At 38.6% G+C, this 15,219-nt stretch overlaps 1 protein-coding gene across 1 annotated transcript in view; it reads left to right on the top strand.

The window, feature by feature from the left end:
* Positions 1 to 15,219, top strand: part of LOC149447470 (short transient receptor potential channel 5-like) — a 431,706-nt gene that overhangs the window by 310,798 nt on the left and 105,689 nt on the right. The window contains exon 4 of the mRNA XM_089652492.1: positions 8,191 to 8,527. Coding sequence (XP_089508618.1) covers positions 8,191 to 8,527 — 337 coding nt within the window. The remainder of the gene's footprint in view (positions 1 to 8,190; positions 8,528 to 15,219) is intronic.

Genomic DNA, 15,219 nt, shown 5'->3' with positions numbered 1-15,219 from the left:
GATACAAAATTTTTGGAAGATAACAGTCAACTTAATTGAGAAAATCTCAGGAATAAAGATAGGATTAGACCCACAAGTGTGTTTACTACATAAAACAGATTTACCAGTGAATAAATATAAAAACTCGGGTATATGGTACTTTGTGAACGCAGCGAAGGGGTTGATACCCAAATTCTGGCATAGCTTGGAAGTTCCGAAAGAGAAGGATTGGGTAGAAAGAGTAAATCAGATTAGTAGGATGGAGAAACTATACTATACCCAGGAAGATAAGATGGAGATATATAACAGGAGATGGGAAAAATGGGAAGATTTTGTACACCATAGGAATATATATGAAGAAATGCCAGGAGAAGATTCTTAATTTTATATAGATGGAAGTAAGAGAAAAATGCAGAGTGGGAGGGAGGAGGGATGGGGTAGGGCATAAGGGTAGAGGGAAGGGAAAGGAAGAAAAAGGAGGTAACAGAAAGAAAATAAGAGTAAAAATATTATATGAGAATGTAGATGAAATGCATTATGCTCTTCTTTCATGTTCCCCTGTTTTTTTTTCTTTTTTTCTTTTTTCCTTTCTCTTTTTATATGTAATTATAAATGTGAAAATTTAATAAATATTTGAATAAAAAAAAAAAAAGACAACTACTTTAAACTCTGAGCACCTGCATTAGTCTTTCTGTATGTATCACATAGCCATATCTCTCTATATCTATACTGTATCTGTTTTCCACCGTTCGTACAAATAAATGCATCTTTAGGCACATAGTTCGGCAAACCATTTTTCTTTAACGATGGTACTTAATCCATTGTATATTTTTGATACACGGTACCTAATAGGGAGGGGGTAATGTGATTTTGATCTTCACAGACTGAGAAATATTTCTCTTTAGGTGCCTTAGGTGTTATAGTATTCCATTTTCAACCTGCCCTTCTGCTTTTCAACTTTTTTTTTCTTAAAGCTACTTAAGCTTGTCACAGACCTGTGAGGCTGAGGCTACAGTACCAGGGGAATTAATAAAAATCAATTTACAGAATCATAGTACCAAAAAGTAACCCTACCTTCACTTTCAGGTCCGCTGGGAAAGCTCTAGTATCCTGGATTCATATGTCAAACAAGCTAAAACCTTTCACATTCTCCATGGGTCAGATCAAAAATAGCTTTTTGGAACAAATTTAATCTTGTCACCAAATTGTTTAGAAATAAAATTTACAAAATGGATATTAACTTTTGCCATCTGACACTTTTAAATCCACAAAATAACTACCTTGCAGAGTGTTTCCAAAATATTATTGTTTACATCATTAATTCTTATAACTCCCTCCCCTCTCTCCTTCCCTCACTCCAACCCCCCTCCACAACTATCATATATAGTGGTTATCTATGACAGCAGTTCTTAAAGTAGTTGTTAACCTCAGAAATTAAATATGATTAATGCATATCCCTCTATAGTGTGTACTTGTCTCAATCCAGAGCACTAAGTGTCATTTCTGTCTGTTGCTTCATTTCTCTATCAACATGAATAACTTTTGACAGGTTTTTCTGACACCATGAGAAAAATGGTGACAGGGGAGGGACCTCAAACAGACTGTCAGCCTCAGCTCTGTTCCTGTGACCTGTGTGGAGGGGGATGTCTCTTCCCTCCAATCAACTCTCACAGCTCTTCTCACTGAGCTCTGCAGTGTGTAGTTTCAGCTTCCCTTTGAACGGCTGTAGAGGATGGAGGGCTGCAGATAAACAGGCACAAATTATGTAGGGGGATTAATTTAATCTCTGTGTATCACCTGAGGTCAGTCACTTCACTGGGTATATAAGGGTTTGCATATGCATAGTTACATAGTCTGGCTGAAAAAAGACCAAAGTCCATCCAGTTCAACAAAAAAAAAAGTTATAATCCTATAACCACAGTTGATTCAGATTAAGGCAGAAAAACCCCAGCAAAACATGATTCAATTTGCTCCTGCAGGGGAAAAAATCCTTTCTGATCCCCCAAGAGGCAATCGGATATTCCCTGGATCAACTTTACCTATAAATGTTCGTATCCAGTTATATTCTGTGTATCTAAGAAATAATCTAGGCCTTTTTTAAAGCAATCCACTGAGCTGACCAGAACCAACTCTTGAGGGATTCTATTCCACATTTTCACAGCTCTTACTGTGAAGAAACCTTTCCGTATTTGGAGATCAAATCTCTTTTCCTCCAGAAGTAAGAAGTGTCCCCTTGTCCTCTGTGATGCCCCAAGGGTGGATAACTCTACAGCGAGTTCACTATATGAACCACTGATGTATTTATACATGTTGATCATATCCCCCCTAATCTCCTCTCCTCAAGAGAGAATAAATTCAGTTCCTCTAATCTTTCTAAATAGCTGAACTCCTCCGTGTCTCTTATCAGTTTGGTTGCCCTTCTCTGTACTTTCTCCAGTTCCCTAATGTTCTTTTTGTGAATTGGTGCCCAAAACTGAACTTCATATTCCAGATGAGGTCTTACTAATGATTTGTACCGGGGGAAATGATATCTCTCTCTCTGGGGTCTATACACTTTTAATACAAGAGAGGATTTTTCTCACTTTAGAAACAGCAGCTTAGCTCTCCTAGTTGTACTCCCCTAGTATGTATGATGCATGCATATTCTTAACCCCCAAGTGCAGAACTTTACATTTATCAACATTAAACCGCATTTGCCACATAGTTGCCTAATTAAACAGTGCATTGAGGTCAGCTTGCAAGTTTGAGACATCCTGTAAGGACATTATTCCACTGCACAGCTTGGTGTCATCTGCAAAGACTGAAACAATATTTTTAATCCCAGACCCTATGTCATTTATAAATATACTAAAAGGTAAGGGTCCCAACACTGAACCTTGGGGTACACCACTAACACCCCTAGACCATTCAGTGTATGAATCATTAACCACTACTCTCTGAATACAATCTTTTAGCCAGTTTTCTAACCATTTACATATGGATTTTTCCAAGCCTGTAGAATTTACCTTACACATTAGTCGTGTGTGGGGAACTGTGTCAAAATCTTTTGTGAAATCCAAGAATACCACGTCCACCGCCACCCCTCTCTCCAAGGTTTTGCTCACCTCCTCATAAAAAGAATTCAGATTTGTTTGACAACTTCTGTCTTTCATGAATCCATGCTGTCTGTTGCTTAAAATATTTTTTTCCAGCAAGAACTCATCTATGTGGTCTTTTATTAAACTCTCCAGTATCTACCCAACTATAGAAGTTAAACTAACCGGTCTATAATTACTTGGTAAAGATTATGACCCCTTTTCAAATATTGGCACCACATTGACCTTACGCCAATCCAGTGGTACTATGCCAGTTTTTAAAGAGTCCCCCCTAAAAATAAGAAACGATGCCTTTGAAATGACAGAGCTCAATTCTTTAGGGACCTGTGGGTGTATGCCATCCAATTCAGGTCCTTTATTCAGCTTTATTCTGTTTAAATATTTCTGGATAATATCAGTCGTGAGCCAATGTGGATCACCTGGGACTGTGTCAATACCATGCCCATTATGGACAGGAGCTCCCCCATGCTCCTTTGTAAACACTTTTTACAACCAATGTAAGCCTTTTCCACTTTTCATATTTGGTCCCAATGACCCCCAAAATTTCATCACTAGCAAACGTATCACAACTTAAAAATTAATAACTGTGACTATGATTTAAATGTTCACACACAGAACACTTTTTCCATTCAGGACAAAGTTACATCTCTTAAAAGCCCCCCCATGACCAACTAATACTCGCTTTGTCACTCTCTTCCTCTTCTCCATCATTACACCTGAGCTCTTGATGCTTCCAAGTATGGGTGAGCATGTGATTGTCTCGTAAGATAGAGGAGGATGCCATAAGCTCTCCAACACCCAACACAGAGCTTACACATGATTTGAAGGTTGGCTTTGTGGCAGGAATGGTGCAACATGGACATGCAGATAAGTATAGATGGGTTGAGGGAGGCTTTTTCATCAGACAATGTCACCTTGCCCTAAATAGGCAAAGTGACAAGATCTACTATGTCCAAAACTGTTTATTTTGCTTTTAATAGATTAGGATGGGGTTAGAGCCTATTATGGGTTTTTATTGCCATCTTTGTCCCTATTTGGGAGCATTTTTAGTAGTATGAGGAGAGACATAATGGCAAAAAAGAGCACATGAGCTTCATACATTACCTTAAAACAATTTATTAATTTAAAAAAAGTGCAAAAAACATACAAAAGCAGTATGGCTGTAGGCTTTATAAAATAAACAGAATCCCAGTACCAACATTGGTACATGATGTAGATGTCCTTAAAGAGACCTGAGTCCCACTCAACAAAAAAACACATTTTTAGGGATATACCTTCTTCCTCAGAGCTTCAGAACTCACCAAATCCATATAGCTGTAGACATTTTAGACAACATCAGTACAAGACTCAGATATCCCTTAAAGAGATATGGGCCCCATTCAGCAACAGACACAAAATATGATGATATACCCTCTTACTCAGAGCTTCAGCTTGCAGTCTGTTGCGGAGTAGGACCCAGGTCTCTTTACGGGATATTCGCGTTTTGGTCGGATGTTGGTAGTTAGGTTCTGTTTACTCTATAACGCCTACAGTCATATAGTTTTTGTGAGGATGTTTTTTGCACTTCTTAAATAAATTGTTTTAAGCTAATGCACAAAATAATGTCACCCTTTTTTGCCATTTTGTCATTTAGAATTAAAGATTTCCCCAAACAGAAGAGGGATGCATACCTGAGCCATAACCTGCAATTCAGATGGTGTTTTAGATTTCTGTTTTCTTTGCTCAAGGCAGCTTCCTATTTTCTACGCCACCTTAGCTCTGATGTGTTTTTTTCTCCTAAAACATAGTATGAGAAGGGGTTTGAATTTCTGAAAATGTATTTATTGCTGTTCATGCTGTCCTGTTCCATTGACAACTGCTCTCCCTATTTCTTGTTTGGTGGTATCACAAACCGTAATAGAGACCTAAAAGATGTGTTACCTCCTCCCTACTAACAGACTTAAGATGCAAATAAAAGTTAGATTATGCAATATGCTTGTTAAGAAAAAAAAAGAATAATCATGTTTCCTGGATCAAGCCTCTATGGCTGTCTACTTTTCAACGGTGCACCTAACAATGTAAGTGAAGTGTTCCACCAGATAAAGGCATGCCCAACACTTTGATAATAGCTGGTCTATGACAGCCATTGTACTGGTATTTGTTACAGAAATTGTATTTTTATCTGAAAGTTTAAGTATAGCACAATACAGCTATCCATGCACAGCTACAGTAGATTTATCTTGTTTAGCCCCTATCCATGCTAAACAGTATGGCTGGAGGAATCTCTAGTGTTGGCTGTTGTATGGGAACCCAAACAGAGACTGCAGTTGATTGGATGTAGTGACTGTGCAATCAACAATTTTCCACCCAGCTCTTTTGATTTGTTAGTTGGACGTTTGCTGAGCCAAGTGGTGCCAACAGGTCCAGCCACAGCTTGAATTTTATTAGATTCAGCAGGAATCAGCTGATATTCAAGCCACATATAGCCAGCCTAACTATTCACAAAACAATATCAACCACCATAGAAATATAGTCAATGTCACAATTTGCTAGGAAAACCTCAGAACCAATTTTAAAATCAAGTATAAAGATTTTTATGGCATATAGCAGAAAGCGGGTTAATATTTATTATTAATTTCCATTCTACACTTTTGACTTTCAGAAAAATGGTTTGCTCTTGAGTAAATTGCATGTGTCCACAGAAAGTGTGAAAAGCTTTAACTAAACAGGAGAGATACTGTATGCAGGTGGAGAGGTCTTGTGAATGCGCTATGCTCAATGTGTGATTTCAAGCAATTTCCCTGAAAAGTGTCAGTCACAATATTTCCCTACAAACTAATTATATTACACTATTGGAGTAGGCTACATGTTGTAAGAAATAAAAACATATAAGTGTTGTTTGTAGAGAGATAATCAGTTGTGGCACATATGAGCTTAAAAAGTATAAAATACTGAATGTAAAGGCAAGAAAAGGTTAAATATGAACGACTATAGCAATATCAGACAGTTTTGGTCCTATGTTCTGTGTTCACTAAAAGAACAAGGGCCAAATCATACTGAGAATAGCAGCTTTGTTCTCTTTATCACCATTTTGTGTTTATCAACCTGTTCGGTATTTAGTCTGCAAAAAAGGAAAGTGTCCCATACCTGGTCTGAGGCCGGCTTGACAAGAGGGTTTTCCCTTACAGCTGAGCACCCCTGAAGGTGAGAACAGGGAATGGAGGGCACAAAGGGTGCCTTTTAAGTAGCTCTGCTGGAGGTTGCTTGCAGCGGAGTCCATCATATAGCTGTCATCTGGTCTGTCAGGACTGATGGCAGAACCCCTATTGCCCTTGGAGATGGAGCAGGACCAAGGCAGCAGCCACAAGCAAGAAGGCACCCGAGGTAAAAGCATGGGCAGACTGGTAGGGCCTGGCTGAGGAAGCATAGTAAGGATGGAAACTGAGGTCATACATGGAGAGGCAAGCCAGGGAGAAGACTTGAGCATGGTCAGGATCAGTAGCCAAGGTTATACACAGGAATCGGGTGGAGCAGGCAGAAGAGTAGTGAGGTAGCAAGCCAGAGTCATACACAGAAAGGCAGGAAAGGCAGAGTCCTTTAGAGAAAGCCAGGGTCAAAACCAAGAGTCAGACAGCAGGAAGGTCCAGATGTAACAGGAAGTCCAAGGATTACAGATTATGCAGGAGTACTGGTAGCTGAAGATCATCCATCAAACTCTAAGTGCAGCCACCATCCCTAAATAGGGCATTTGGCGCTGGTTCTGGCAGCAAGTGTGCGTGAGCGTGCATCAGTGTGCACATTCATGATAACTCAAATGTTCATGCGCATGCATGCATTTCTGCGCAAACAAGCACAGCCATGTGTAGTATTGGCAACTATGCCAGATCTTTTCCTCAACGCATGTGTATTTTTGTTCTGTTGCCCTCCTCTCAGTGTTTGTTCTGAATAGCTCTCTGACAGATAGTTTCTCCTGTATTCTAGTAGAGGAAGAATTTCAGCTCTGTTTACTTCTATTTAATAATTGTGACGTACGTGCTGATAAAAGTATAATCCATGAACCCAGCAAATATACGACCTGTTTGAGGTAACAATTCATTGGATATATAATATTTGCACCATGCACAATTGTCAGCTATTCTGAATTAGATATAGACTTTTTAAAGAAATTTAGGATGGAATTAAAAAAATGGCTGAGTTCACCTTACAACATCTACTGCAGCCCACCTTACATCATCTACTGCAGAAGTTCATAATGGTGCACAATGAAAACTCGTGGCTTTGTGTAACTAAAAGACAGGCTTGATCCTTCTCTGGCTTGTACAATTTTTGGGCAATTTGTAGGCATTTTGCCAAGGCATCCCTAATGAGACCTTAAGGCACCCTGGTTGAAAAAGGCTGGGTTACAGTAACACTGCATTTTTATATCCTAACTATGCAGTAATCTTGCATTTGTTTTGCCAAATTTAGAAACCTTCAAAGGGACTCTCCCGCTAAAGTAAAACATTTTTAAAAATGTGACCATTGTAAAGAAAGTGTTTTACACTCACCTGTGTTGCCATTCACACCTCCATTGTGAAGAAGCCAGTGCAGGAGGAATCATATGAACTGACATTTCTGAGAGTGTTATATTTCAAGTCCCTGCCACACACTGTGGTTCCTCCTTCTAGCCCCCATGATACTGCAGTGTCTGTTAGTGACATAGGTGCTGGTGGAAGGTACCACACTGGCATGGTACAGTCAGCAGAAGAAGTGTATAATAAACACCTTCCTTGCAGGGGCCATATTTCTTAAATTTATTATTTTTCGACAGAGTGTCTTTAAGAATCTATGATGTTTCGCATAACAATTGCATGTTACTATGCTGCATTTTGGAGAGATGTTCTTGACCTATCCAAATTAAATTCTGTAAAAAGGATGTTAACCTGTTTAGAACATGCATTCACAAATACTCGTTAAAACAATAAATAAATAATAAGCATGTGTACAATAATATGTAGTGAATTGAGTCTTATACAGAGATACCTCTTAACCTAAGTATTATTACTGAAATATATGTTTACTTTTCTTTTAATGTAAAAAATTAAATTGTATGAATGTTTTGAACAAGTTCTGATGATATATTTGTTTTTATTTCTAGTTTGTGGCCCAGCCAAACTGTCAGCAGTTGCTGGCTACATTGTGGTACGATGGATTCCCAGGTTGGCGCCGGAAGCACTGGGCAGTGAAGCTGTTGACTTGCATCACAATTGGACTGCTTTTTCCTGTGCTGTCTTTGGCATATCTGATAGCACCCAAGAGCAGGCTGGGACTGTTCATTAAGAAGCCATTCATCAAATTTATCTGCCACACAGCCTCATATCTCACGTTCCTCTTCCTTTTGCTTTTGGCATCCCAACACATAGTTCGGACTGACTTACACATGCAAGGACCTCCACCCACAGTAGTGGAGTGGATGATATTACCATGGGTTCTAGGTAAGTGAAAATTTTAAGTGTTTCATAAACGTATGATAAAGTAATAACTACCACTGTTGTCGAACGTGCAATGGTATACATTTGCACTGTCTTTGGCATTGTTTTAAAATTGTTCTAACACTGCTGCAAAATTGAGTTATGTGCACATTTGTAAGCTATACTGATTATTACAGTTCATTTGCTCCAGTATTTGCCCCCCTCAATCCCTCCTTAGGGTGCTAACTATACAGTTGATGTGAAATTTTGTTAACTATAGTGATAATTTTGGTTTGCATGAAGTACCTTCACCAAACCTTTAAAAGCCAAATATCTGAAATGAAGCCAGGGAGAATATGTGACCAAACCAATTGACCGTCGAGCCCCTGGCTTTCTCAGCAATATGAAGTATAATAAAAATAAAATGCAGGTTTTTTTTAATTGTGTGTTTTATCTCTTTTACGTGTTCTCTTTTCTCCATTTGAAGGATTCTCCTCCCTTGTGGAGGACAATCTCCCCAAATGGGGTAGACAGCACTAAAATCCTAACAGAGGATCTAACAATTCCCCATTTCTCCAAAATGGTTTTTATATAACAGTCTGTTCCCCTTTGGGGACAATCTGTTAAGTTTTTGTACTAAGGGTAATGCAGGAAGTGAAGGGCAAATGTAGCGGAGTGCCCATTTACTTAACATGCTCATGTGCAAATGCAGGACCCTTAACTTCATCTTTCCACAACTCCCTGGGTTCCTGGACATACCCACGGTAGATAAGTTCCTCAGATTCCCACTCTCAGCAGCTTGGGAAGGCCACACTTGATGAGGCAGAAGTAGCAGAACAAGAGATATGCAGTCAGTTGAGAAGCCCTACACTGTCAAAACTGGCATTTGGTTAGCCAAGCCACTGCCTAATCATACACAGCATTACTGGAAGACCCAGCTACTACAGGGAGCACCTCCCCAGTTCTACGAGTGTACTGTTGTATAAATATGCCACTAGATATCCCTTAGCTTCATTTAGGATTGAGTAGGGGAGGCTTATAACTTCTGTAACTTTTTATTTCTTTTTTTTTGGCCTTTTCCTTCTGCAGAGATTTCTTTTCACTTGCTATACTGTAGACCCAATAGGTCAGAAGATATATTTCCAGTTTAAGGGAAATCTCCTATCATAGAACTGTTACAGGAACAATGTCCTAATTTGAATATTTCTAACTCTATTCCTATTCTGGTGGTAATTCAAATTTTTAGATTTACGCTTACTTTGCTTGCCATTGACACTGGTGGTCAGGACAATTGGAGAGAGTAAATCTCCCTATTGGAAACACAGACACCAATACAAAACTGACAGTGCAAATAACAAAAATGATGTGGTAATGATCATTATTGTCTTATCAGGCATGCAGTGGTACAATTTTTGAGTGACACATTGTTTATTGTTTATTGTTTTCTGTTTGTATGTGGATTGGGATATTTGCCTTAGTGCATTGTTTTTTTGGGGGGTGTTGTAGCACTTGTGTGTGCAGTCCCAGGTTGGACTCTTTGTCTTATGTTTTAGTTTGTTTTTCACATCACTTCTTGATCCAATTTAGGATCTTTTTGGGCACTATTGGTATTGTTGGTCCCATTTGGACTTTATTCTGGCACTTTCATATATTGTATTTGCACACGTTTTTTGTGTGAGTGTTGTAGACACCTGTCATTATTATCACCTTGTATGATTTGTGTATAGTCATTATTAATAATTTTATTATTTTTCATTTATTGGTTTATTTATTATTCATTTTTAGGTTTCACATGGTATTGGCGCCACATCATTTTTGTTATTTGCACTTATATGTCATTAGGTATATGATTGGATGTTGGTAGCTGTATCTCCTTTACTAACATTGTAGGGACTTAGCTAGGAGCGCAGGAGGTTTTTCACTCTCTTTTAGTATTTTGACAAAACTGACAGTGGTTCTAACCCCTCAACACTCTATTCAAATCTAAAAAAGGTTTTTTGACTTTAGTTATACTTTAACTGGATAAGAGAATGTGTATGGCAACAGTGCTGGCTGAATCAGTTGAATCCAGCAACATTGTAACGCCTCTGTCAGTGACTAAAAACAGACTGTGCATATTAAAGACACTGAATACATCATTTGCAGATGCAGAATCCCAGACATAATTGTTGTGTTTCTGCCTGAGTAGATTTTTAAATTTGTTGTCACATTTGACATAATGTATAATTCTGTTGCATACTGCGTGCTAAATCATGATAAATTGTGTTGTATCTAACAATGCTGTTCCATTATGCTAATGTATATCTGATGTCTATGAAACTGCTTACCTTGCAGTTAAAAAAAAAAATAAACAAATGAGGAAAGGTTTCTTTATTGCCTAGCGTAGGTTTGCAACCTGTTGGTCAATTGTTCTGCCAGAGAGATGGTATTAATATGATAAGTTTCTATTGCGAAACAAATATCAGTGATCCAAAACCAAAGGCAAACTGGCACAACACAGGAGATACCAACAGTTATCTTGAATTGCTTTGGAAGTCCATGTTCCAGCATAACTTTTAGATTTGTATATGAATGGGCTGAAAACACACATGGCAGGCTTAATAGTACTGCAGCATATACTGTATAGCTGCTGCCGACCAGTCACACTTTTTACATTTTCTAAGGAATCCAAAGTTTTAACAGATTTCATTTATATGAGCAAAATATTATAACCAAAGCTGAAACTATAGGCGTTGCAAATGGTGGGGTCAGTCCTTGTCTTGTACAATTACTGGCTTAGAGTTAGAGAAATGAAGACTTTTCTGAGCATACAGTAGATTGCACATTGAGCCATCTGTCAAAAGTAGCTTAGTCCCAGCTGTGAAGGAGAAGCTTCTCTCCTTTGATACATGCATAGATGCAGCAATTCATGAGGAGGATGCCAAGCCTTCCAGTAGCACTACCAACACCTGTAGCCTGATTCAGATAGTCTGACAATAATCTGTAAATGCTTAAATTTAGTGACTGGCAGTATTAACTGGTTCTAATGAATGCATTATAGGCTGCTCACCTTTTACCACCAGTATTAATGAGTTTAAATAGAGTTACCTACAATTAATGGAGGCCTCATCAAAATGTTGCTATTGGGCCTTGTGATCTCCATCTATGCCCCTAATTACAAATATCACCGTCCACAGCAACTGTAAAATCAAATGTCTGTGAAAAGGAAGATTAAAGAATAATGGAAAACTAAGTAGAAATGTTCTGATTACGGGGAAAAGACATCTTGCCAATTAAAGCCTAGAAGAACCAGAAAGCTAATACTTCCAAAATGGCCATAACAGAGTCATTTACTCATTATTTTTATTTTCATTGCTTTTATTTTCAGTACAACACTGGTAATTTGCTGTTGTGTTGAAAGTGAACTTGTGCTTCAATGATGCTACAATTTTAAAGATGAATGTCATCTAATAACTTATAATGAGAGAAATGTATAGTCTCAGCACTTAAAGTGATATTAAAGATTTGCTTTTCTTAAAATAACAAACAAGTGCTATGCTATGGGGGCACTGCTATGTGCTCAAATTTGGTTCACTGTATCCATTACATGCTCCCTCCTCACTGTTTGAGATTGACAGCAGTGGAAACCTATGTTTGAGCCAATGAGGAGGAAGAAACCTGGGAGAGCTCTCACTCTCCTGCATATCGCTGGTAAGTATTGGGGGAGCTGAGGGGAAGCTGTACACAGTTTTTTTTTACTTGCATGAAGGCAAAAATACCTTCAATTTTTACAACCACTTTAACAAGTTATTTACTTTGTTGTCTTTGGTGTCAATACTTTGAGACACTAACCTGGATCAAGCATATAGCCCAGGAATGACATTCTCCAGTGGCTTTGAAAATGCTAAAATCACTGGATCGATATGACAGCCAGGGTACTAGTATTTTTAAAGGAGAGCATCTTCATGCATACTCTGTATACCACTGAGAAAAAGATGGCATTAATCAGAAATTGCAAGGCTTCAGTCTCTCTATAAAATTCCTGCCCTCAGAAGAGGCTCCATTTTGCCACCAGGACCCTCACAGTGGTCCATCAAAGTATGGTACTAGTTAGAAATCATGACACCAAGTCTCCCCCACTCTACATGCTCCCTGGAACAGTAGTGGCTGAACAGACCACAATCATAAATATGATTGCTTTCAAGGTGAGGTACATAGAGCTCTGGGAGTTTTATGATTGTTGCTACATGGCAAGAGTGAAAATGAGTGGTTGACAGAAACAAACCTAGATTGGGCATTAGAGCAAATACTGCAACTCCAACAACTGACAACAGAGGAACTGACACCCTCTCAGTTAGTAGGAGTGCAACAAATGGATAAGTGGTCAGAAGTGTTCTCACAAGGGTTGACCATGAATGAGACTGTAGCAATGGAAGTGAGCATGAGATACCCCTCATCTGAGAAAGACATAAAAGCACACCTGCACACCTTTAGCAAGAAGTCAAGCAGATACTAGAACATTTGATGCCACAAGGGGGATTGCAGAGAGTAGGAGCCCATGGATGGATCTAATTTTCTTGATGTGGAAAGAAGGACTGCACCCACCACTTTTGTGTAGACTTCTGGATGCTGCTGACACAAGGGACACCTATCCCTTTTTACTGATTGAGAGATCCAAATTTTCTCTACACATGATCTTTCTAATGGGTATTGGCAGATCTCTGTCACCAAGAGGGACCACTTTCATTGCTGATTGTGCCAGTTCAAAAGGCTTCTCAGGGCTGAACAATATGCCATCCAAATTCCAGAGGACAATGAAGCACTGCCTTGTAGATATTAACCTGGATAGTATATAGATCTATATAGACAATGTGAGGGGGGCTGTGATTGTTAACCTGACTTACTGTTGTTATAGGGTCTAACAGAAACTATATTATGCAGTCACGTTACTTTGATTGTGTCACAGTGACATTGCTGTATGGAGTCCATGTCTGTGCAGCTTTCTTTGCAGTATATGAATTTTTTGTCATCCTAATCTTGTTTTGCTTTATTGCTCCTATATTTATACCTGTTTATTAAGCTGAAAATTACATTTACTCCCTGTCTGATCATTCGACACATTACCCATTTTGTTAAAAAAAAAGTTTCATACCTAACTATTTATATTGCTCTTTATTAAAAAAGTGTTAATAAATACTTAAAGCACGATAACCCCTAGCCCTTCCTACAGCAGGCCTGAACCAGTTCAGGGGCTCCTAGTCTTTCTAATTAACAAATAACTTAATCTGTGTGTTTCAGAGCTTACAGCAGTTTCAGTCTTCATACAGTTTGATTGCCATGTATGACCATTGACGTTAGCCAGAAATAGAAGTTCATGCCTACTTTTTCCAGGGTTGCTCTTCTGTCGATGCATATTTGTCTCTCATGATTGATGTGCATATGTTTATTTTATCAGTATATGCTCCTCCAAGCTAGCATTTATGTTTATTTGATTTCCAATGTCAAATAGATATATTAATGTTGATATATTTGCTAGGAGACACATGGCTGTCCCTGATCTATGGACACAGCAATGACCTGCTTTCTTTAGTTTCTGTGCTGTAGTTTTCACTGTCAGCAGTAATGTGATGAGAAAAGGTATATGTAGCATCACTGTAATAAAATAAATAAAATTCATTTTTCTATCATTTAATTCCGTTTAATATTATTACAGCAAACCTGAAGTCCATGCTGACAAGACAGCATATATCCTTTGATCTGTCTTCACCAGCATCACATACTCATGTTTTCCTCCCTCTCCCACCCTTTGGAAATGCTAACTTGCTCTGGTCGGAGCTTACACAGGGATGAAAACTCTATGTGCTGCTGAGTAAGGTGTTAGGGCAGTAAAGGGAACCTGTTGTTTTCCTTCAGGTTTGCTTCATAGTTGAATACCAATATACAGTATGTGAACTGTCATATCTGCCAGAATTTATAATCATGTCCAGTCACTTTTGTGATTCATACACCTCTGCTGAATAGCAGATGAGCAGGAGGGTGTCAACAGTGTTAAAACTAAGAAACACATTGGTTTATTCTCCCTGCCTGCAGAATTTTGATTGGACAATGAAAGAGCAGCAACACACTTCTAAGGCATGAATACTGCTCACTCTTCTGCACATCTGCGATCTGCATATGAACAGTAAATGCTGTAGAGCCTTACTGGCTGCTAGTGCTGCCCCAGCCTCTTCTAGTCTTCTGTGTAATGGAATGACCGGAGGTTGATATCAAGACAGATTCAAAATCGTGCGCTAGCGGTATTATAATGCAATTAACTGCATAAAATTGTGTCTTTTTACATTAACCCTTTGATGTACCTGGGGTATAAAAACCAAAGTGCATTTGTGAATATAAAATGTGCTAGGAGTAAGTGTAGAAGCAAACAAGTACTAAACTGAAAATATACTCTATCATTAAGATTGAAAAAAAAACTACTGCCACAGTTGTGAAGAACAGGCACCTAGATGTGTCCACTGGTATCCATGCTTAGCACAAGCTGTTATTTTTAGAATTCGCTTTTTATTGTTGCCTAAGTCAGATTAAACAGTTTTGCAATTTTTGAATGATGCAGCTGCAGTTCAACTATAAACGTTTGGCCTCTTTGAAGTTTTGTTAGGTGCCTGATGTTGCATTTGAAAACTCACATCCGTAGGTGCTATCTAGCATTGCTTATAGCTGACAGCTACTACTGATTGAAA

Source organism: Staurois parvus, unplaced genomic scaffold (genome assembly GCF_062004578.1).
Source record: "Staurois parvus isolate SC_StPar_1 unplaced genomic scaffold, SC_StPar_1.0 ptg000684l, whole genome shotgun sequence".
Taxonomy (NCBI): Eukaryota; Metazoa; Chordata; class Amphibia; order Anura; family Ranidae; genus Staurois; species Staurois parvus.
This window is presented reverse-complemented; position numbering and strand designations above follow the sequence as displayed.